General features: G+C 37.7%; 1 protein-coding gene across 1 annotated transcript in view; it reads right to left on the bottom strand.

Moving 5' to 3' along the window:
* LOC131858966 (uncharacterized) overlaps positions 1 to 21818 on the bottom strand; it is a 47554-nt gene extending 25736 nt beyond the window's left edge. Inside the window, exon 1 of the mRNA XM_059212465.1 lies at positions 21635 to 21818. Coding sequence (XP_059068448.1) covers positions 21635 to 21818 — 184 coding nt within the window. The remainder of the gene's footprint in view (positions 1 to 21634) is intronic.
* Positions 21819 to 22490: the final 672 nt, after the last annotated feature.

Raw genomic sequence — 22490 nt, 5'->3', positions numbered from 1 at the left:
AAACAATTTTCAAAACTCTAAGTTAGCGCGTAACATAGGCAACTTAGCACATAGGGAATTTCCTGTAGCACATCTAGATCATCAGATAGCGCATCTAGTCTCTGTTTTAGCGCATGGTAAAAACACACCAAAAAAAGAGAGTAAACCAGGCATTTTTAGAAAATTTCATCATCACTCCTAAGCACCCTTTTAGGCCTTTTGTCAAAATCACCAGTCAGAATCCGAACCAAGTCATTAGAGAAAACAATTTCAAAATCAAGCAAGCATTCTTAGAACAAATTTGTCAAATCTTAAACTAGCTCGAGATAAGATTTCATCCAATCAAAGCTAGGCAATATCATCACATTGATCAAAGTTTCACCATCTAAATGGATTTTATCAAACAAACAAAATATCGAGTTTAATCTTAAGTTGTCAAATTGAGTTTCCATATCAGGGGACTCTTATCCATATCATTTGACACACTTTGTCATTGGGGCGAATCTAAACCTCTACTTGATGAAGTAAGCTTGAGTTTTTCAAATGAAGTATCCCAATCCAAACATAAAAGGAAACCATTGATCATTTGTGTATGTCCACTCCTCATATTTTGAGAAGAGCAATTCTTCATCACAAAACTGAGTTGAAGAAGAGACAACCTAGTTCTAAAAAACTTGCCAAATGAAATGTTTCTCTATATCAATTGCCAACTTTTCAAATCACATCATGCATTGTTGCATCATATGTGATTGTATCTTCAAGGTAAATCAAACGAGTTTGACAAAGAACCCTTAAGAAGCAGAGCTTACATTAAGAAAGTGACATTCAACAAACGCTTAAATTGTGGAGGAAAGATTAATCCCGCTTTATTCCCACATATCTGCATCACTTATAATGTAGCTCGACCCGAACCACCAACCCTGGAGAGAGAAGAAGAAAATTTTATCCCTAAAGCTTTTACTAGATGCTCGTTGTCACTCGCTTTCAGAGAAACAAGAAAAGCAAACCACAACCAGAGTCAAGTATGGGTCATAGATTATCCAACCCTTTCGATTATACTGATATGGGAGATACAAAGATCACTGAGGAACTTCTCCAAGAATGTCAAGAAAACCCCTCATTCCAAAGGCTCATGAAAAGACTCATTGAAGATGACAAGGAAAAATATATGCTCATGCTAACTAGCAAAGGAGTTATACTTCCTGAAGATTTTGATACTAAAAATTTAAGGAAGTTCGACGAACAAATTTTTAGGACAAGGACTCAAAATTACGCCTATCAAGAACAATAGAGAGAAGAAGAAATGCATGACCCTGAAATCATACCTGAACAACATAACATACTTGAACACAACCATTCCCAAGCTAGGGATAATAAAAGGGAAAAAGCTTTCCCTCGACATACAAATGCACCCATGGTCGCTCTTACACAACAAATTCAAATGCTGCAAAGACAAATGCAAGACATGCAACAGGGGACCACAGTGCGATACTCCTTGGATGAAATTTGTCCTTACACCTTTGATAGGAGATTAAACATGATACCTTTTCCCCCGAATTTGGATATACCAAAATATGACAAATACTATGGTAAAAGTGATCCCTGTGATCATGTTTGGGAATTTTGTACCATAAGCCTAGAATTTACACATGATGACACTTACTTAATGAGGCTATTCCCAAGAAGTTTGGGAGGGAAAACAATGGAGTGGTTGTCTAAACTTACACCTCCCATCAGGTCCTTTGATGGGTTGGTGAACAAATTTATCACACAATACTCCTATAATATTCAACACACAATCACCATGTTGGATGTATGTAATACCAAACAGAAAAACAATGAAACATTCATGGTGTTTCTTCAATGTTGGAGATGTATGGTTTCAAGATATCCTCAAGATGTGCCTGAAAAAGAAAAGATGGAGATCTTTATCAACAATCTAAATAGTGAGATGAGTTATCAACTCAAGATCTAGTGCATACCATCTTTTGCTAAGTTGATAAAAAATAGCATCCAAGTAGAGGAAGCCTGCATTAAGAAAGGAACATTGAAGTTATTTAAGGAAGGAACTAATTCATCCAACACTCGCTTCTTTAACAACCAAAACAACAACAACACTTTAGACAAATCCAGATTTTGGACCAGAAACAAAAACATTGTTAATGAGGGAGGAGCTGATGCTAATGATATTAAGTCCAAACAACCAGTATTAGCTTTACCAAGTAATCCATAATCTAACAAGAATAAAAAAAGTGTTAATCAAGGCACTAACACTTATCCACAAAATACCAATCAGGGACCTTCAAATTCAAACACCAACAACAATACCCAAACCAACAACAATACCCAAGGCAACAACACTAACTGAGGGAATAATACAAATCAAAGAGGTAACACCAACACTTTCCCAAATAGACACATATACACACCATTGGGGCAATCCTTAGAATCAACATTTCACGAACTCCTGGAAAACAAGATTATCATATTACCATTCATAAACAACTTTGAACCCCAGATCAAACCACCTTGGTGGAATGGCTCACATTTATGTGATTTTCATTGAAACAGAGGACATCACACAAATGATTGCATGAGGCTTAAGAATATTGTTCAAGATATGATCGATAGAGGTAATTTAATGGTTGATGGTCTCAAAACAAATGGTGATCATGACACCTTTAAATATCCTCTTCCAAATTACAACAAGGAAGGAGCTTCATCATCAAATGATACATAGGGAGCTCGCATAAATCATCTATACAACAACACCATCAATCACATATCAATAGATGAAAACCAAATAAATGTCATAAAAATCAAGGACAAACAAGACCATACATCAATCAATGTGACAACCAGAGATAAAAAATATGTCTTGAAAGGGCATACATCAACATCGATCACTATCCCCAAGACTCAATATGATTTGGTTAATCAACTGCGGAGAACTCCTACTCAGATGTCCATACTCGAGCTACTCAAACTCTCGCCAAAACATAAGGACATCTTAGAACAAGTACTCGTTGAAACCAATGTGCCTCAAGATCTGGACATTGATAAATTTCAAGCCATGGTGGCTTATATGACAGGGCCTCATAATCTCACCTTTTTCGAACATGATAATATCTCTTTGAGTCATCCACATAATACTCCCCTTCATATTGAAGTATTAGTCTACAAACATCGAGTTAAAAGAGTATTAATAGATGGAGGATCTGGTTTCAATGTATGTACTTTAAAACTTATCCGTGCATTAGGCTTCTCTGAACAGTCTATTGATCCACATGAAAAGATCACCATAAAGGCCTATGATGATGAAGAAAGATCATCCAAAGGAATAGTAATACTACCTATTCAGCTAGGACTGATACAAAGGAACACTATGTGCCAAGTCTTAGACATAGACTTAACATACAATATTTTATTGGGTCGTCCTTGGATACATGAAATGCAAGCATTGCCATCAAAATACCATCATTGTGTCAAATTCCCATATAATGGACAGGAGATTTCCATATCTATAGATAATAATCCTTTTCAACATTGCAATGCTATGGGGGTAGCTCAAGACAACCTGGTTCTACATAACAGGGAAGCCCCAACTTCCTCAACATTAGATCATCATCAAGAAAATCTTAAGTCTTTATCCATGGATTTCAAACAAAAGATGAAAATCAAAGAGCAAGGCATGGGAGAATACTCTTTCAAACCCATGTGTCTATCCAAATTGCCAACATCACCAAAATCTCATGGGCAACCTTCTGCATCAACACATCACGTAACATAGCCCATCACCAAGTTTGATGGCAAATTTATCCAATTGGGCACACTAGCACATGAATCAGAAGAGAAAGATGTCCTTAGTTGGCTATACAAGGATGAGGGAGAAGTCAAAGCTGCTACTCTGGAGGCAGCCATACCAACACAACAGTATGGAAAAGGATTCCTGATCATGCAACAGATGGGATACAATGTCAAAGGACCTATAGGCAAGCATCAAGAAGGCATTACAGAACCACTAGACCCTCCTTCACAATTTTATCGAGACAAAACAAGATTGGGATATGGACACAGCATACCCCCAAGGAAAAAACAAAATAAGTATCAAAAACCTTAGTGGAAAGCAAAGAAGAAATACGACGAGGACTCATGGTAAGAGGCACTACACCAAGTAGTAGAAACAACAAGGAAAGAGTGAGAACACCAAGAAAAAGAGAAACGACAAGAGGAACTGACCATTCAAAGGGAAGAAGCATCTTATGAGAAAGTGCATTATGTACAGGAACCTATTCAAAACAAGGCAGAGTCACCTCCTAAAGACATCACTACTCCCCAAGGAGAAACAATGTATGAACAAATGCAAAGGGTACAAGAAGGTTCTGACTCAAAATCAGAAAAAACTACAAGACTGGTATCAATTATCAGAGATCTCTTCTCACCCTACAACATACCTGTCAGCAACACTGAAAGACTCTGGGATAGTACTTCTGAAACTGATTCTAATGACTATGAATGGGGTAGCTGTTCAAATATTGTTGAGGATGTCAACTAAGGTGCTATACATTCATAAACACCCCTTTCTTAGGAGGGACAAGGTACAGAGTCTTGATTACTTGAATTCAGTCCACAACATATCTACGAAGCTAAGGAAAACGAGCAGCAACACTATGAAAAAGTCTACACGGAAGATGTTACCATCAAAGACCTTGACAATATCATTAACTTAAACAACATCCCAGATAGCCTTAATAATACCTCTATCATGACACTTACTGCAGCCGACCTGGACCCACCAAATGACTCTCTACCACTCGTATTTCTTGATTTGATAGACTAGGATGAACCTAAACACCATGACATACCTATTTTCCCAGATGATGAATCTAATGTCCATTACCTATGTATAGTCAACCCAAAAATAGGCTCTACCAGCGAACAAAATAAGGATATCTACAATCAGGAGGGTGCCAAGTCTCTTAGTCGCAAAAATGAAAGAAACAAAGGATCTAATGCAGAAAACTAGTCAATGGCAGCACTAGATCACAAAAAAGTAAAAATAAAGAACGCATCTGAGGGTTAAATATTTTTAAAGGTACCTAAGGATGGGAGACTTGACACTCTTCCTGAACACTATCAGGACTGATCACCCATATTGATTGAGCCAACTCAATCAATAAACATCGGTACAGAAGCAACAGCTAAAAACATACACCTAGCAGAATCACTGACAAAAGAGGAAAAACTAGTTTATCAGATTCTTCACAGAAAAGAAAATCAATTTTGCTTGGTCCTATGCTAATATGCTCAGAATAGATCCAAACCTAATCATGCATAATTTATCTATTGCTCCAAAAGCTAAGCCCATCAAGTAGAAGCTAAGAAAGATTAATCCACATGTAGCATTAATGGTCAAAGCTGAACTAAAGAAGTTATTAGACGTTGGATTCATTCTACCTATAGACTATGATGAATGGATTTCAAACATTGTACTAGTTTCAAAACCAGATGGAAGCATCAGAGTATGCATAGATTTTAGAGATTTCAACAAAGCCTGTCCAAAGGATGACTTTCCTTTGCCCAACATCGACATAATTGTGGACCTCACAGCGGGCCATGCAATGCTCTCATTAATGGATGGTTTCTTTGGCTATAATCAAATCAAGATAGCTCTAGAGGATCAAGATAAGACTGCGTTCACCTGTCCTTGGGGAACATATTGTTGGGACATCATGCCTTTTGGCTTGAAGAATGCTGGGGCAACTTATCAAAAAGAAATGACAACAATCTTTCATGATATGATGCATACCTTCATGGAGGACTATTGGATGATTTACTAGCTAATTCATTCACCGGGGCAGAACATTTGGGCATATTGGATAAAATATTTCAAAGATTAGAGCAATTTCAAGTCAGGCTAAACCCTAAGAAGTGTGTCTTCGGGGTGACATCAAGTAAATTATTAGGCTACATTATGTCTAAAAAGGGCATTGAAGTAGATCCAGTGAAGGTACAAGCCATCATGGAGATGCCACCTCCTAGGAACATTAGTCAACTCAGATCTCTAAAAGGATGGCTACAGTCTATCAGGCAATTCATAGCCCAACTAGTAGATAAAAGTCTACCATTTAATCATCTGCTACATAAGAACATACCATTCAGATGGGAAGCTAATTGTGTGGAATCATTCTATCAAATCAAGCAATATCTAATGAATCCACCAGTTCTGGTACCACCAATAGCAGGGAAGCCACTCATTCTCTACATATCAACAACATAAGTATCATTGGGGGCATTGTTAGCACAAGAAGATCAAGAAGGAAAGGAATGAGCTATATATTACATCAGTCGAACATTAAACGGATATGAGCTAAATTACACATTCATTGAGAAGGCTTGTTTAGCTGTGGTATTCGCTTCTCAAAAGTTCTGCCATTACATGCTAGATCACGCAATCAAGCTAGTAGAAAAAATTGATCCTCTCAAGTATTTACTCAACAAAGCAGCTCTCACAGGTCAACTGGATGAATGGGTCACGATTCTCAGTGAGTTTGATATCCAATACACAGAGCACCGGGCTATCAAGGGACAAGTAATTGCAGATCAATTACTTGAAGCACCACTACTAGATAAGAAACCAATGAAGGTGGAATTTCTAGACATGGATATCCTTACTGTTACACTCAAGCAATGGACCTTGTACTTTGATGGTTCCTATACCCAACATGGATTAGGAGTCAACATCTTGTTCGTCACCCCCGAAGGACACACCATTCCCAAATTGTATAGACTCATGTTTCCATGCACCAATGACATCACTGAGTATGAAGCCCTAGTCATAGGAATCAAAATGGTCGTGGAATGGACAATCACGGAATTGAAAGTCTATGGAGATTCCCAACTGCTTATAAATCAGATCAATAATGAATATCAAACAAAGGATGACAAGTTGCTGCCATAATAAAGAATGGTGGATGACTTCAAATAGTACATTGTACATATCACCTTCGAGCAAATACCAAGGTTGGACAACAAAGCGGCCGATGCAATGGCCACTATTGCTTCACTACTACAAATTCAAGAGCAACAAAGTCATTATGAGTTCCTAGTAGAGAAACTGTTTTCCCCAGCCTATGACAATTCTTCTTCCCATGTCACCTATGCCTTAACCGGTTCAGACTCTCCTCTATATGGGACAATCTATGAATATCTTAAGACCAATACCCTACCCATTGACCTATCTTGTAATAAAAATACAACTTTATTCGGCAAGCCTCCTGTTATACCTTAACCGCTTACACACTTTACCGTCGAGGTCTAGATGGTACTCTTCTTCGTTGCCTTGATCATAATGAATTTGACTCTTCTTTACACAAGCTTCACGAGGCTATCTGTGGCACGCATTCAAGTGGTCCTACTCTCACTAAAAAACTTTTGAGAATGGGATATTACTGGCCGACAATGGAAAAAGACTCTTATCAATTTGCAAAGAAATGTCCTAAGTGCCAAATTCATGGCAATCTTATCCATGCACCAGCATAGGAGTTGCAGCCATTTACAACATCTTGGCCTTTCTGTTAGTGGGGAATTGATTTAGTGGGGAATTGATTTAGTAGGGAAAATTCATCCTTCCTTTTCAAATGGATACAAGTTCATTATCATTGCAATAGAGTATTTCACAAAATGGGTTGAAGCAGTCCCAATGACCCTAGTAACTGGAAAGAAGATTGCCTTTTTTATTCTCAATTATCTAATTTGTAGATACAACATTCCCAGTTCCATCATCATAGACAATGAGTGTCCCTTCAAAAATCAAGATGTGCAAGACTATGTGAATGATTTAAAATCCAACATCGTTTCTCTACACCTTACTACCCACAGGGGAATGGTCAAGCAGAGGCATAAAATAAAACAAGCTTGAAAATCCTAAAGAAGATAGTAAATGATGCAGGTAAGGATTGGCATATACAACTCAATTCGGCACTCTGGGCATATAGGACTAGCATCCGAACACCTACAGGGGCTATGCCATATTCATTGGTGTATGAATCAGAAGCAATTTTACCTCTTGAGGTAGAAATTCCATCACTCAGAGTATCTTTAAAAGGCCTCATACCAGATGAGGAGTATCGGGTAAATAGATTGCAAGAACTAGAGCTTCTGGATGAAAATGACAACATGCCTATGATCATCTCAAAGCATACCAGCAGTGAATGTGCAGAAGCTACAACCATAGAGTCATCCCTATGATTTTTAAAGTTTGTGAACTTGTACTCAAAGAAAATCCCAGAAATCAACAGGATCGAGAAAAGAGGGGGAAGTTTGAACCTAACTGGTTAGGTCCCTAAGTTATCATATCAGCCTATGGATCAGGCACCTATCAGTTAACAACTTTAGAAGGAGATGTGCTTGATGCCCCTACCAACATCATCCATCTGAATAAATTATACACTTGAGTGGTCTAATGCACGGAAAAAGTGAAATATACAAAAAAAAAAAATCAGAAAAACAACAAAAAGGTGCAATAAAAACAAGTGGTGAAAACCTGGCAACAGGCACTATTTGTGAGGGAACAACTCCTTTATCTATCATTACTCATATCTTTTGCATCCAAAGTCAAAGCTAATGGCCATTTATGCAAAATTATCCTAGACATACTTAGCATAGTCACTGTCCTTTCTTATCTAAAGATCAATTCATCATATCCCACCATGGCTTGATAAACACAATGAATATCCACATCAATAGATATCTATAGCTAGGGGCAACATTCCTCTGACTTCAAGCATTCCAACAACAAGAAAACAACATATCTATGAAGCTAAGGAAACCCTTCAAACAACAGCTCATTAGCCAAGAAAACAAGACACTGATCCAATTAACACCTTCAACACACATATGATGGATGATTTTATGAATTATAATTTGTTTACATCTCGCATGAATTTTTGACTATTTTGCACTTCAAATTTTTGAATCATTGGATCTCTTGAATTTATGAACGATGCATTGAGCTAGAGAAAGTAGTGGGGGAGTCTGATATTTTTTTTGGTTTTGTGTCTATGAGGCGATCACTTGTATAGTGCAAATCTATCTTGAGACATGATTGGAAACATATCATTGAAGACATTATTCCACTTTGCGCATACAAATGGTTAATTCTTGTCTGTTTTATGCAAGCAACACTCAGGTCATCTTGGTTTAACTATACCTCGATGCTTGCACCATCTTGCGATATCAAAATCCATGTACATTTTACTCAGGTCATTATGGTTCAATTATATCATTATGCTTGTATAAACTTCCAACATATCAAAAGCTCAACGATGATAAACAAAAATAGAGCAAAAACATGTTACTACACAGGAATGACAATGAGAAAATGAGGGTGATCATTTAATTGCATATCATTTTACACTTGCATTAAGTTGCATATCATTTTACACTTGCATTTAGCTCCATGTCACATTTTCATCTTGCATTAGTTTCACATCATTATCATACATCTCATTTTTAAGATACATCTCACATCATACATCAACAAGATCAAGATAAACAAAGCATCATCATATTTTCATCATCATAGCTCATAAATCATAATCAAAATCAAAAGCATTACTATCTAAGCATTACATCATCATCATCATCATAGATACATCATATCAATTCATATCATAAATCATCATCCATAACACATCACATGAGAATTAGAGAAATCAGTGCCATATATATATATATATATATATCTTAAAATGGTCGAAATATATAAAGGGGTATCATGTTTGTCAAAATACAACAAAGACAAGTCTCTCAGGTATGATTATCTCTTGAGGCTAACAGTCTCAGAATAGATGTCCCAGCTCCTGGATCTCCCCCAGGTGGATCATGTCAAGAGGGCCCCATAACACCTCTGCTCTTTATCCTCGTCTGACTCCGAGCAGATCGACTGGCTACATAGCTATGATCTCTCCTCTCTAGGGAATAGATCCTCATATAACTGACTATAGTACTCAGTCACCATGGATGTGTACCGTATCTCTCTCAGTGTGTCCCGCATCGAGGCACCACCTGTCGCTCTCTGCAATCTCTTTGCAAGCTCCTCTATCTCATCCTCTATCTTGTCCTCCATCACCTCCTCATCCTCTATCTCTCCTCAAACCTCCTCTATCACCATATCCTCCTCATCCTCCTTCATTACCTCCTCCATCATCCCCACCTCCCTCTCCAACCTCCTCTCCCTCCTCATCTCTTTGTCTAACTCCCCCTCGCCTCTCTGGCTACTCATCCTCCTCATCGTCAAAGGAAGGTAACATCTCTACTAGATCCGATATCCATGCCACTGCATTTTCCATGAAGTAGGTCGAGAACTCCTCTGTCATCCCCGCATCAACAACCCCAGCTTTGTAATCCTAGATTTGGCCTGCCAATGTCATGTACTCCTCTACTGCCGCTATGCTATCCATAGTGGGCCCCCACTCGGGTACATCCTATCTCTGACAAGCATATAAACACGATCCCTGTGGTATCCCCTGTTGTCTCCCATATTGCCATTGTACACGATAATGCAACAATTGCTCAATAATAAAGGGCATCCGCCCAATCAAATATCTAGACATATACACATAGGGCATCTGTATCCCATCCTCAGCCCACACCTCACAATCCATATACGGTCTCCACTAGTGCTCTAGTTTGCCCAGCTTACGCTAGACAACTATACCTGTATACCCATATGTATATGCTCACCCAACTGACCTATCCCTATCTGCAAGTGGCCTCGCTATAGGAATATGCTCCCAGGCCCTCACTTGTAATAATGTCACCCCCGCTGACAAACTCATGTATCCCAAATACACTACCTGGTGCAGCTCCCTGTAAAGGTGCACTAATATGTAGGACCCCCATGCAAACCTATGTCCCTGTGTAACCATGTCCTCCAACACCAATCCCCATCCCACAACTAGTCCCTTGGACCTACGGTCGGGACATAAAAATCCACCAATGAAACCTGCTAGAGAAGAGGGTAGAGGAGCATAATCAAGATCCACAAACTCCTTCCATGGGATCTCATATCCACAAATCTGATCATCCTGGAAGATGCGATGGAGAGCCTCTATCCCACCCTCCTTAGTCTTCTCATATGGCAACAAGGCCCCCATAATCGGAATTAGCAGAATGTGATAACAGTCCTCAGGTGTGATTGTGGCCAAATGAAAGGTGTTCGTGTCACTATGCCACCTCTCCACCAAAGCTGTCAACAAACCCCGATTAATGATATACCGAGGCATGTCTAATAAAGAAGTCAAACTGCATCTCTCAATCACATCCCTATCGGCCTATGACAATCACAAAATCAATGACCATGGTTGCGAAAATTGCTCTCATGATTGAAGTACACCAAGTTGTGCCTGTAAAACAACAAATGTCCATCATCAAGTCCCACATCTATCCGATATATCCAATCAAAACAAAATCAACTTGAAACAACGAAGCATGAAATCAAGCACCACATAAAAAATCCGAGACCCATATCAAAAATCAAATACCCATATTGAAAATCCAAGATCCATATCGAAAATCAAAGCATCATATTAGGAAATCATATCAAAGACCCATAACGCAAGTAATTCAAAATCCATAATGCAAGCATCACATCAGGAATCATATCAGAAATCAAGAATCAGAACTCATATAGAACATCAAATTCATTTGCAAGGTAAAAATCAAAGATACACATCAAACAAAAAATCAGGATCCTCATTCAAATAATCAATCAACTTGGCACTTCATAACGAAAGCAATTTCAGTAGACTCTCAATCATCATATCAAGACTCATACATCATCACAACAGGAAAAACATTGGCTCAAAACCCATCCCAAAACACTCAGAAGGCACCTACCCGCTCCTAAGCCATCTACCTCATCTATTCCCCCTGCGACGTATTCTTCCAAGTCTTTTCTACCCATTTTTCTTACCCATGCGCCACAACATCCCTTCCATGTGCTAAGCTGCTAACTATGTGCTATCTTTCCTCACCTACGTGCTAAACTACCCTATGCGCTAACTGGGGTTGCCATCGTGCTAACCTATTTACCCTATGCACTAGTTCACCCTATACACCATCTTTCCTCACCTACCCGCTTACTTGTCAACCCTATGCGCTAAAAGACTAAATGCGCTATCCTAAACCTGTGACGCACTGCAAAGTGCACCTCAGACGCTGACCTAACTAGGTTACCCTATGCACTATGATGCTTATCGTATGCACTATTCTAGACCACCTACATGCTAAAAATGACAAATTTGAAAACAAAAATTGAAAAACGTGATCAAAATCGACAAAATTAATAAAAAAATGTGGTAAAATTTAGATGACTTATAGGTGGACCATATGCAACGGGCCTCCAGTATTGATGAATCCACTCGAATCGGTGAGAAGCATAAGGAACCGATATTTTCGTCAGAGCTAAGATGTCACAATCACAAAGAGACAAATGTGCAAATGATAAGAATAGAATCACTTTTTACCTTTTTATAGGGTAAAAGTCAAATAGGGTTAGTAGGTGGGGCATGTATTTTGCTAATTTTCTCACTTTTAACCCTGTCAAACATTATTTTTGGGGAGATGAATCAATTACACTACATTCAACACTATCAAAATTTTAAAATGCAATTAATTCAAAAAAGCGTGCATCAAATCAACAAATTTTTCAAAATCTTTAGTTCATCTCTTGAGGGGGCATCATCAATATCGTTCATCAAATCTGGGGCATCATACCAACATTTTGACACAAACATCATATCCAACAAAATTTTCTTTGAATTAACATGCACATACACGTCACTTCAAAGAGGGGCAAAATCTAGACGTATAAAAATAACCACTTTCCTAAGTGAATTTTAAATTCATTTTAACCTCATTCCTCTATTTAATTAAATTATTCACATTCATCTATTTAATTAAATGAATTACTCAACTAATTTAATTAAGTTCACCTAAGCCTTTTCTAACCTTTAATTAAATAAATCACTTTATTTAATTAATTTCCCTTTCTCTCCTTTGAAATAAATTTACATTTAATTAAATTCATCCTTGCAAGTAAATAAGTCTAATTTATTTATTTAAATCCCCCACTTGTATTTATGCAAGTTGCATCTATTTTTGTTGAAATAAAGTAATTTTCTTTTAATTAAAATTCCCCTCCATCCACTTGTAAAATCCTACATCTCCCACTTGCCTCTCTAAACCCCCTTCTAGATTCTTCTAATCAATTCTAAATTAGCCTAATCCATCTTGTAAATATTGTCACATCCCTAAGCAAAGGGAAGTCACTTCTTAAACCCTCAAAGTCTTTGAAAACCATTAAAGGCTTTATGTCTTCAACAAGTTAACCTGTAAAGTCTTTCTAACCATTAATGGTTAACTCAACCTTCTTACATGATTAAAGACTTTCTCTCTAACTCAACCTTCATCTAACCCAAGGGTCTCATCAAGAATTCATTGCTTTGACCATGGTTATCCCTTTAACCCTTGCACAAGAATTTATCCTTTGGGTAAAAGCTTTATCCAATGGATAACCCTAACCTAACCTTAACCCTTACCTCCTAAGGTAACCTTCATGTCTTCTCAAGCATTTATTGCTTCTTACATCTCCTCTCAAGCAGTCTTTTGTTAACAATTGTCACCATTTCATTGGTGAGAATTGTGAACATGGATTGATAACTTTCAATCCTAGCCCTTGTTAAGATTATCCAATCTTGACCATGCATTACCCTATTTTTCCTATAAATAGAGCTCTCATTCTCTTATTTCAGAATCCAAGTCTTTAGTATCAAACTTATATACATTTTACTAAGTATATCCAAGTTTCATGCATCTAATCTATAATCATTTTAATCAAGAATTTAGCCTCTCTTTGAATAGAAATCATCTTAATAAGTATTTTAAGAGACATTTCCATTATCATAGCACTCATATTAGACTAGTATATCATGTTAGGATAGGTTTTACTAATATTTCATCTTATCATCATATCCATGCTAGTTTAAATCATATTAGATTTAATATCATGCATAACTAGGAATGCATTCATATTAAGTTGATCAAATATCACTCGTTCTTGGAGTTGTCATTCCTAAAGTCACTTTTCTCAGTGATCTGAGAGAAAAGGCATTGGCTTGAGGGATCCTGTGAGATAGAGAACAATGGAACGTCCCTTGGGGAGCTGAGCTATTCAATATAGCTCCATAACTTGCACCAAGAGTCCCATTTGTGTGTGGACCCCTTTTGAAACCGAATTTTCCATTTCTTTGCACCACTTTTCCTACACAATGGCAACATGTTCTAGCTTCATATTTTAGTTCATTAGTGTACCGACAGTCACTTCACCGGTAGGTATCTTCACTAGTTGGGAGGAATTCTTTGGTTACTGGTATTGCAGGCCGACATAATTCACATTCAGGATATCAGTATTGAAGACCGACATCATTTGGGAGATCCGACATCGGCAATTGATTTTGATATTCATGTATTTATGTTATTGAGCTGACTTGTATATTCATTTTTGTAATTATCTATGTAAGCCAACATAAGGCATGAAATATTGTAAGGGTAAATAGGTCAGTTGAATAGATCATTTTGAGATATTTATTAGTGAGTGAGAGAGAGATATTTGTAATGCGAGGAATGTTGATTATGTAAGAGGGTATTCCGGTAAGGGTTTAGGGTTTTAGACCGGAACAAACAAAGCTTAACCAAAACTATATTCAGGTATAGAAGATGATATCATTGCAGTTCAATCATTTCTCCAGATTGTAGTCTAGATTTGTATGTAGTTAGTGAGACTCCTTTTGTGATGAGTAGTGTGCTCTAGGCTGTAAGCCTTCCTACAAGTGCATGCCCCCATATTTTGTAATATATTTTCATATGGCCAGTGGATTGATATTGTGGGTCACAAATCCCACCGTGATTTTTCCTCTTTGAGGTTTTCCACGTATAATTCTCTATGTTATGGTATTCATTTGTGTGATTGGCTTATTGATTGCTTTACTTCTTTCAATCTTATATGTATCGGTATACCGGTTGGTGAATGCATGTTTTAATAAGGTTAAAATAGATCATTCCAGTAGAACACTGATTCCCCCCCCCCCCCTCTTAGTGTTCTTGAATTCCAATAATTGATATCTGAGCCTCATGTCTTAGAGGAAGTTTAACATCTTGAGGGAGATCCTGAATCCAGAATCCATGGATATGAGTTTGGAAACATAACTTGAGGTAACACTTGAATATTATGATGCTGAAAGGATGAAGAGCTTGAAGTTACAAGATGAATTGAATTTTGCTCAAGAATGCATTCTTATCCTACAGGAAAGGTTGTCATCTGTTCAATCTAGGAGGAAGGAACTTTTGCAAAATCAGGATAATGATGAGAAAGATGTCGTTAATGAAAGATGTTAGAAGCCGAGTCAGAAGAATATGGTCACGAGGAATGAAATTCAAGCCCTAATTATGAGAATGTCAAAGGAGATTGAAGACTGGAAGAAGAAGGAAGAAAATCTTGCTATATCTCTGAAAGACAAATTTGAGGAATGTGGTAGGTTGGTTCATGAAAATGATATGTTGAGAATTGATTTAGTGCAATCCCAGAGTAATGAACTAGAACTTGAAAGAAAAATAATAATTCTTAGAGATGATCTGACTATTGCAAGTGAGTATAAGGAGAAATTCAAGGTTAGTTCAGCACAACTTGATGAATTATTGAGAAGTCAAAGACAAAATGGAGATTCCAGTGGACTTGGATTTGAACAAGGTTAGAGTTCCGGTACTGCAAATGAAGACCAAAACCAAAAGGAACTGGTAAGGAAACTTAATGCTTATAAATTTAATGGTAGATGCTTTGTTTGTAATAAATTTGGTCACATGGCTAGGCAATGTAGAAATAGAAGAAATCCGAACCCTGATTCTACTCCCGGTCAATGTTCTAAATGCAATAAGTATGTTCATAAGACAGAAGATTGCAAAATGAATGTTAAATGTTATGCATGTGGAAAATTTGGACATATGGCTAAATAGTCCTGGTCAAGCAATTATACTAGTTTTAGCAAAGAAATTCAAAATAACAATGTTACATGATATGCATGCAACAAGTTTGGACACATAGCTAAGTTCTATAGAAGCATTAATCCATCGGTTGGCAATGATGGATCAAATGATAAAGGGAAAGAGAAGGTCATTGAAATCCGGCAAGAACATATCAAGAAATGGGTCAGGAAGTTAGAAGATCAATCATCAGATGGAAATGCTCTGATTACTCAACTGACAAAGGAGGTTGCTTTTGCACCGATAGGAAGCTCATCTGGTAACTGAGATAGATTCCTTAGGGGTAGGTAAAATTCATGAAGATACTACTTAAGCCCCGGGAAGAGGTTTTGGAAGATGTTCTAGACATTGGAAATTCTTATCCGGCATGGAGATGTTTGATCGAGATCCAGTATCTTTCACCGGAAGTCATTCATATCAATGATGGATTATGGTTTTTTTGGAGGTTAAATGGTTGAATTCACTTCATTTCTGATCACCTTGCATTCAAAGCGATTAAGAGAAATTTAGAGTGAGTCTAAGGCAATTCAATGCGATCCTATATCTTGTTGAGCGATTTTACTAGCGATTGGAAGAGTTCTTTAGGGGTTTTACCGACAACTATTTCTTAGGTATTTATCTTTCATCATGGTAGCGGGATCATCCTTTGCACCTACTTTTATTGCAAATCCTATTGTTGTTGAGGTCAAGGACCATCCTAGGCCAATTTTCTAACTATGCCCACATATTGCCACTTTAGATGATTTGGTTGGCGCATTTTCTCGTGTCCCGAAAGGAGTTGTATATGTGGAAGATGTCAGATCTTACATTCACTATCACATTGAGGATTTGGGAACTAGTGATATCAAGAGCATGTATATGAGCGATTTGATGGGATATTCTAGAAAGATTAAGCCTGAGTATCAACATATTGAGGATCTAGGGTTTATAGGCATTCTGGATAATCCAGAATTTGAAGATGAGATTGTTAGATATGTTTTGAGCAGAGTGCATGGAAAATTCATCTGGTTGGATAGACCTTACAAGATTTTGAAGGAGGCCATCAGGGCCATCACCGATTTGCTGCAGATTAGACAATATCCAGAGAAGAAGATTTCTAACAATCATGTCAATAATCTCAGGGTGCAACATCAGACCAATGATCAATGAGGGTTAGTACTATGACCGATAGAGATATCAAATTTAGAAGCATGATCATTGGTTACAAGGTAACTCAATCAAATCATTTGAATTCTGTTTCTAGCTCTTGCATTTATGCAACACATAAGATGATGAGGGAGAATGAGAAGTTAGATCTTTGTGGATGGATGTTAGATGAGTTGTTAATTAACCTAAGGAAGATCAAAGGAGAAAAGAAGGGAACATTTCGGTATGGAAATATTATTGTCTGTTTGATGCTATTTTTTATTAATGAAACTCCTAGTTTTGGAAAGAGACAAAGGGCATTTGATATCCCATTAGGAAGACAACTGAAATAATCTATTGCTAGTTTGGGTAGTCAACAAGATGATAAAGTTTGGGGTTACTTCAAGGAATTCTAGAAGGCTATGAAATCTAGAGAGAAGCACATTGTTGAGAAATACTCAACTGAGATCTTCTTTATGGTTAAGAAAGATGAAACCTTGATGGAAGCAGTCAAGCCCCAAAAGATTTGGATTGAGGAAATGGGTTATGAAGTTGATGCACATATTTTGGATGCTTATACACAATTGTTAATTGATGCACCTATTGATGAAGCTGAGAAATAATTTGTTACTACTAAACAAAAGAAGCAAGAGGTTGTAACTAAGTTTAATCAGAAGAAGAGGGAGAAGTAGTAGGGCAAGGCAAGCAAATTTGTGGAACAGGTATCTCAGGACATCAAAGCATTAATAGATGTTATAGAAAAAGGAAGAAAGAGGAAATAGCCTAAAGTTTTCATTGAACCTATTCCATTAGACTCTGGAACTGATGACGGCACACCCTTAGCATTCAAAAGGGTATTGAGGAAGAAAAGTGAAGAGACTAAGGTGGAAGCAAAGAAGCAACCTGTTAGGAAGGTTACAATCAAGGTACCGACAAAGAAGATCTCCAAAAGAAACACCTTCTGCCCCATCCAGTATTGGAAGAAGAAAGAAGATGAATGACATCGATCTTGCACTTGTATCTAGCAATGTAACTATTATTCCACCCAAGAATTGTGCAGAATTGGTAGATGAAATAACTAAATATGGTATGTTAAAAAATGTACAATTTTATTATGAGTACTTAGATGATGATGAACTGAGAGAAGTTGAGGAAGTAGTTTATTGTAGTTGGATATTTATAAGAAAACCTTGTTAGAAATTGAAGAATTAAATACCGACACAGTTATATGACAAATTAGATGCTAGAAGATTATGAGCTATGGAGGAGGACAAGAACATAAAGATTCAAGAGTTGTTAACTACTTGTGCAACTATTACTCCAAAGGAGTTGGATACGACTTTTGAGGTTGCAGACATAAAGAGTTGCTGTTATAGGTCCCATTTGTACAGGTAGTGTTACAATACCTTTTGAGGGATGTTCTTCATCATCATATGCTTTAATATTTATTCTCTTTGATGAATCAATATGAAGCTCAGACTATCTCAATGCCTTAACCAGCTTTAAAGTACAAATGTTGAGACTGGCTCCTCCATCTACGAGTACTCTTCTGATTCTTCTCTCATGTATGTAAGCTTCTAGATGTAGTGGGTCATTATGGAGCAGCCTATCACTAGGAATATCATGTTTTGTGAATGCAATGCGAGTGCCCTATGCCAAATTCCCTACCATATCTTGGAAGAAATTTTCATCTATATCTCTATCCACTACTGAATCTTGAAGCGCTTTGTCTAGAATGGCATTATGAGTGGGTGAAATATGCAAGAGTTCAAAAAGTGATATCTGTGCTTGGGTTTTCTTGAGTTGCTCAACAATATTATAAGTCCCTACCACTGGTGGTAGGTTTGGTGGTACTCCTTGTAAAGTTACCTTTGATATGCATGTAACTACTGCACAGTCTCTGTCTTTGGGAGTTATTGTGATCGTAGCCACTATATCATCTCTTGTGCAGGAACTGTCGGTACCATATGTTGTTTTGTCAAGGTTTATGCTAGATCTCTCCTCATAGTCTTGATGTGTAAGTGTAACATCCATGATATGTGCTATAAGTTCATCTGCAAACCATCTTGAATGAAATGGTTCGTCATGCCCCCAGTCTCTGAGACAAAGATTTTTGTCTTCATTGTATTTCGGTGCTTCTGATATCATGCAAATTTGATTATCATTTGTGTGAGTCTCTGGATAGTGTTCATCTCTATCAAGTGTGTCTTTTAAATTATTTTTTACTACATCTCCCAAGCTAATGGCATGAATAGTATAATCATATGAGAATTTTGTGTAGTTAGTTGCATTATCTTGCGTTCCTGATGTAGTAACCTTCCCTTTGTCACGTTTGACAAATGGATCCTTAAAGATTGTGTGATTCGTGTTTGCTGAAGTTTTATTTGTATCGATCATGATGTCACCTTGGTCTATCATATCTGTTGACTCTAAATTTTACCTTGGAAGCAAACAGCCTTATGGGAAATTCAGTGATGGGGGACCAATTGCGAAGGGTTCACTGAATGATCTTGAGGATTGAGAAGCTGACTCTTCCTTATGGTTTTGAGAAAAAGGAAAAGAAGGAAACACTTAAAACAATAAAATCTAAACTATCGAGGCGATGCGCCAAAGCATTTTTTTAAGAAGACATGAGTATACAAAAACCCAAATACATATGGTTGAGCCCATTCAACATTTATATGTCTGAATCAGAAACACAACTAAGAAACAATTAAATTTCCTTGTAACATAAAGAAATACCCATCATGCATCTACCAAATAACAAGTGCAAAACATAGTTTAATCGACATAATCTTAGATATATATATTTCCAAATTTATTGGAATTCTAATAGAAAGCACAGAAAAAACCATTAGAGCATACTAAATTAAGTATCAAAAAGGCCATAGGCATAGTTTGATTAATCTTCTTCAGAAAATAGTAATAGTTTAAAAGGCCAAAATTCCTACTAAGAAAACTTAATTGTTTTTCTTCAAAAGTTCCGAACCCCTACAATAGGGAGAAAACAAGCATAAATAGAGCCCGCAACTCTAGAAATAGCTACCAAATACACCAAATAGGCATAACTACCCCTGAATAGAAAAACCAAGTCGTGTCACTCTGAAGATCTCACCTAGCAAAATGACCCCAAGACTCCACTCCATGTCTGTGACGATCTTCATACCGGCACAAACTGAAAATATTTCTCTAACCACAGAGGAAGATGCGACAGACTAGGAAATCTCTTCAAACAGAAACGCTCCTGCCAAAACATGAAGGTTCCAGGTATCCATTCTCCCACTGTGCTACAAGGTGGGCCCTCGAAAGGAAGCCCAGTCAAGAACATCTTTCCATTTGTCTCCATCACGCTACTCCAAAACTTAAACACCAAATAGGGACCATTGGGGTAACACCGAGCTGACAATTGTCTTGTATGCCTTGCAATACTGGAAAGTTGAAAGGGAAAACTAAGCAACACGACCAAAAAATTAATTCTTGGAATTTTAATGTGAACATTTATTGGTGACTAACAGGGGAAATTCTACCTACCAAATATGGGAACCCAAAACTGCTGGCTCGCAGACCATACCTTATATTAAGATAGGATAGAGCAGGTTAGAGACCTACTACAGCATCGACCAATCCTCCTCCAAAGGCAATGCTTGCGCATCCAAATTCTGATAGTGCTGATCCAGACAGATGACCTCATTGAATGGCAATCCTACGGGTTCATCATGGACCAATTTCAAAAGAGTGTAGAGCTAGACAAGGGGATGTAGAAGGCATTCCACGTCCTCATTTGAGATAGGGTCATTTAGGTTCTGGGTGAAGGATCTATCTTTCTACATGTGCTCAATCTGACTCGACAATTGTTTAATCCTTAATACTGAACTATCAGTAGAGAAAGGGGAAGGCAAGCCCAGTGAAACAAACCTCTGTATCCATTACTTGACAACCAGAACAACAATTTGTAATGGATCTAATGCAGTTGATACATGCATGATCATTCTATGGTGATTGATGAAAACATTTGTTCTCTTGATCAACTGCTTGCAATCATTTATTCCTTTCTCTCTTAGTTCATCATCCTAAGATGCATATAACATTTGGATCAAGTATTAAGCCACGGGGATCTTGGGGGACAAGACTACCATCGAACTATCAACTAGAGCTTCCACTTCTACACAAAGGGATTATGCTTCTTGAATGAATCTCGGCAGATGTTGTAGCGAGGGATTATATTGCTTGATCTTTTCCCAGTGTAAAACATACAGTTCTATTAGAATGGTCAAAAAGTCTTGGGGAACTTGCACCGGAGGTGGAATGCTCAGCAATCATGAAATTTCATCATCCTTCGCAACCATCTCTTGCTGAAGCCTACTGCAGTTACTTTATTCAATGATGCTGGCCTCTCCATCTCGCACAGTTTGTTGTAGCTATGATGTACAATCTTGTTTTTTCTGCAAAAGAGTCTCCACCTCTAAAATACGCTCACTGGATTGCTCGAGACTAGCTTCTTTCACTTTTAGTTGTGCATCAAATTTCATCTTTTCCTCAGACAATGACACTTGAGCCTCACTCAGTTGGCGGGCATAACCTTCCTTTAGAAGAATCTCTTCATGCAGCTGCATTTGCACCTGAGTAACATCCCTAGAAGTTGCCTTTAAGTGCTAGATCACTAAATCCTTCTCCTGCAAATCCTTCAGAGCCACATTTCTTGTCGCCTCTTGGCCCTTTAACTGGGAGCTCACATTGTTGAAGGCCGACTACAGCTTCCCTTTTTCTGAATTAGCTTGGCCCAGCAGGCTTTGCAGACGATTGATTTCTGAGCTCTAGGCTTTATCCTCCTTTCTCTGCTAGGTGAGGGAATCTCAAAGACTAGCATTCTCTACTTGGATCTTTTCCAGACAGTGACTCTTCTTGATAAAATCCATGGATACAACTTTTGAAATTTCCTCCATCATTTCTACTTTGTTTGATGCCATGGCACTTTGAAGGCTAACGCCGATAGCATGCAACGAGTAATCATTTCGTCTCATCTGAGATTCTGACTTGTCAACCTTGGGGAAAAGATTTGCAAAGTAAAGGCAATCCTTTTCCTTGCTGAAATGTGTCTGCAGATGAGGACAGGCTGGACGAGCACCTTCATTTTCTTTTTGCTTGGCTATCTTACCAAGGCAAGCAATTCTAGAATAAGCAACCTGTTGCTGAAACTCATTTGGGTTATCGATAACCTGACCTGCAAAAGCTACGCTAGGGGGAACCACGAAAGGGAATTGTGAAATAGGCCCAGTGAAAGCAGT

This window comes from Cryptomeria japonica, chromosome 10, assembly GCF_030272615.1.
Source record: "Cryptomeria japonica chromosome 10, Sugi_1.0, whole genome shotgun sequence".
Classification (NCBI taxonomy): domain Eukaryota; kingdom Viridiplantae; phylum Streptophyta; class Pinopsida; order Cupressales; family Cupressaceae; genus Cryptomeria; species Cryptomeria japonica.
This window is presented reverse-complemented; position numbering and strand designations above follow the sequence as displayed.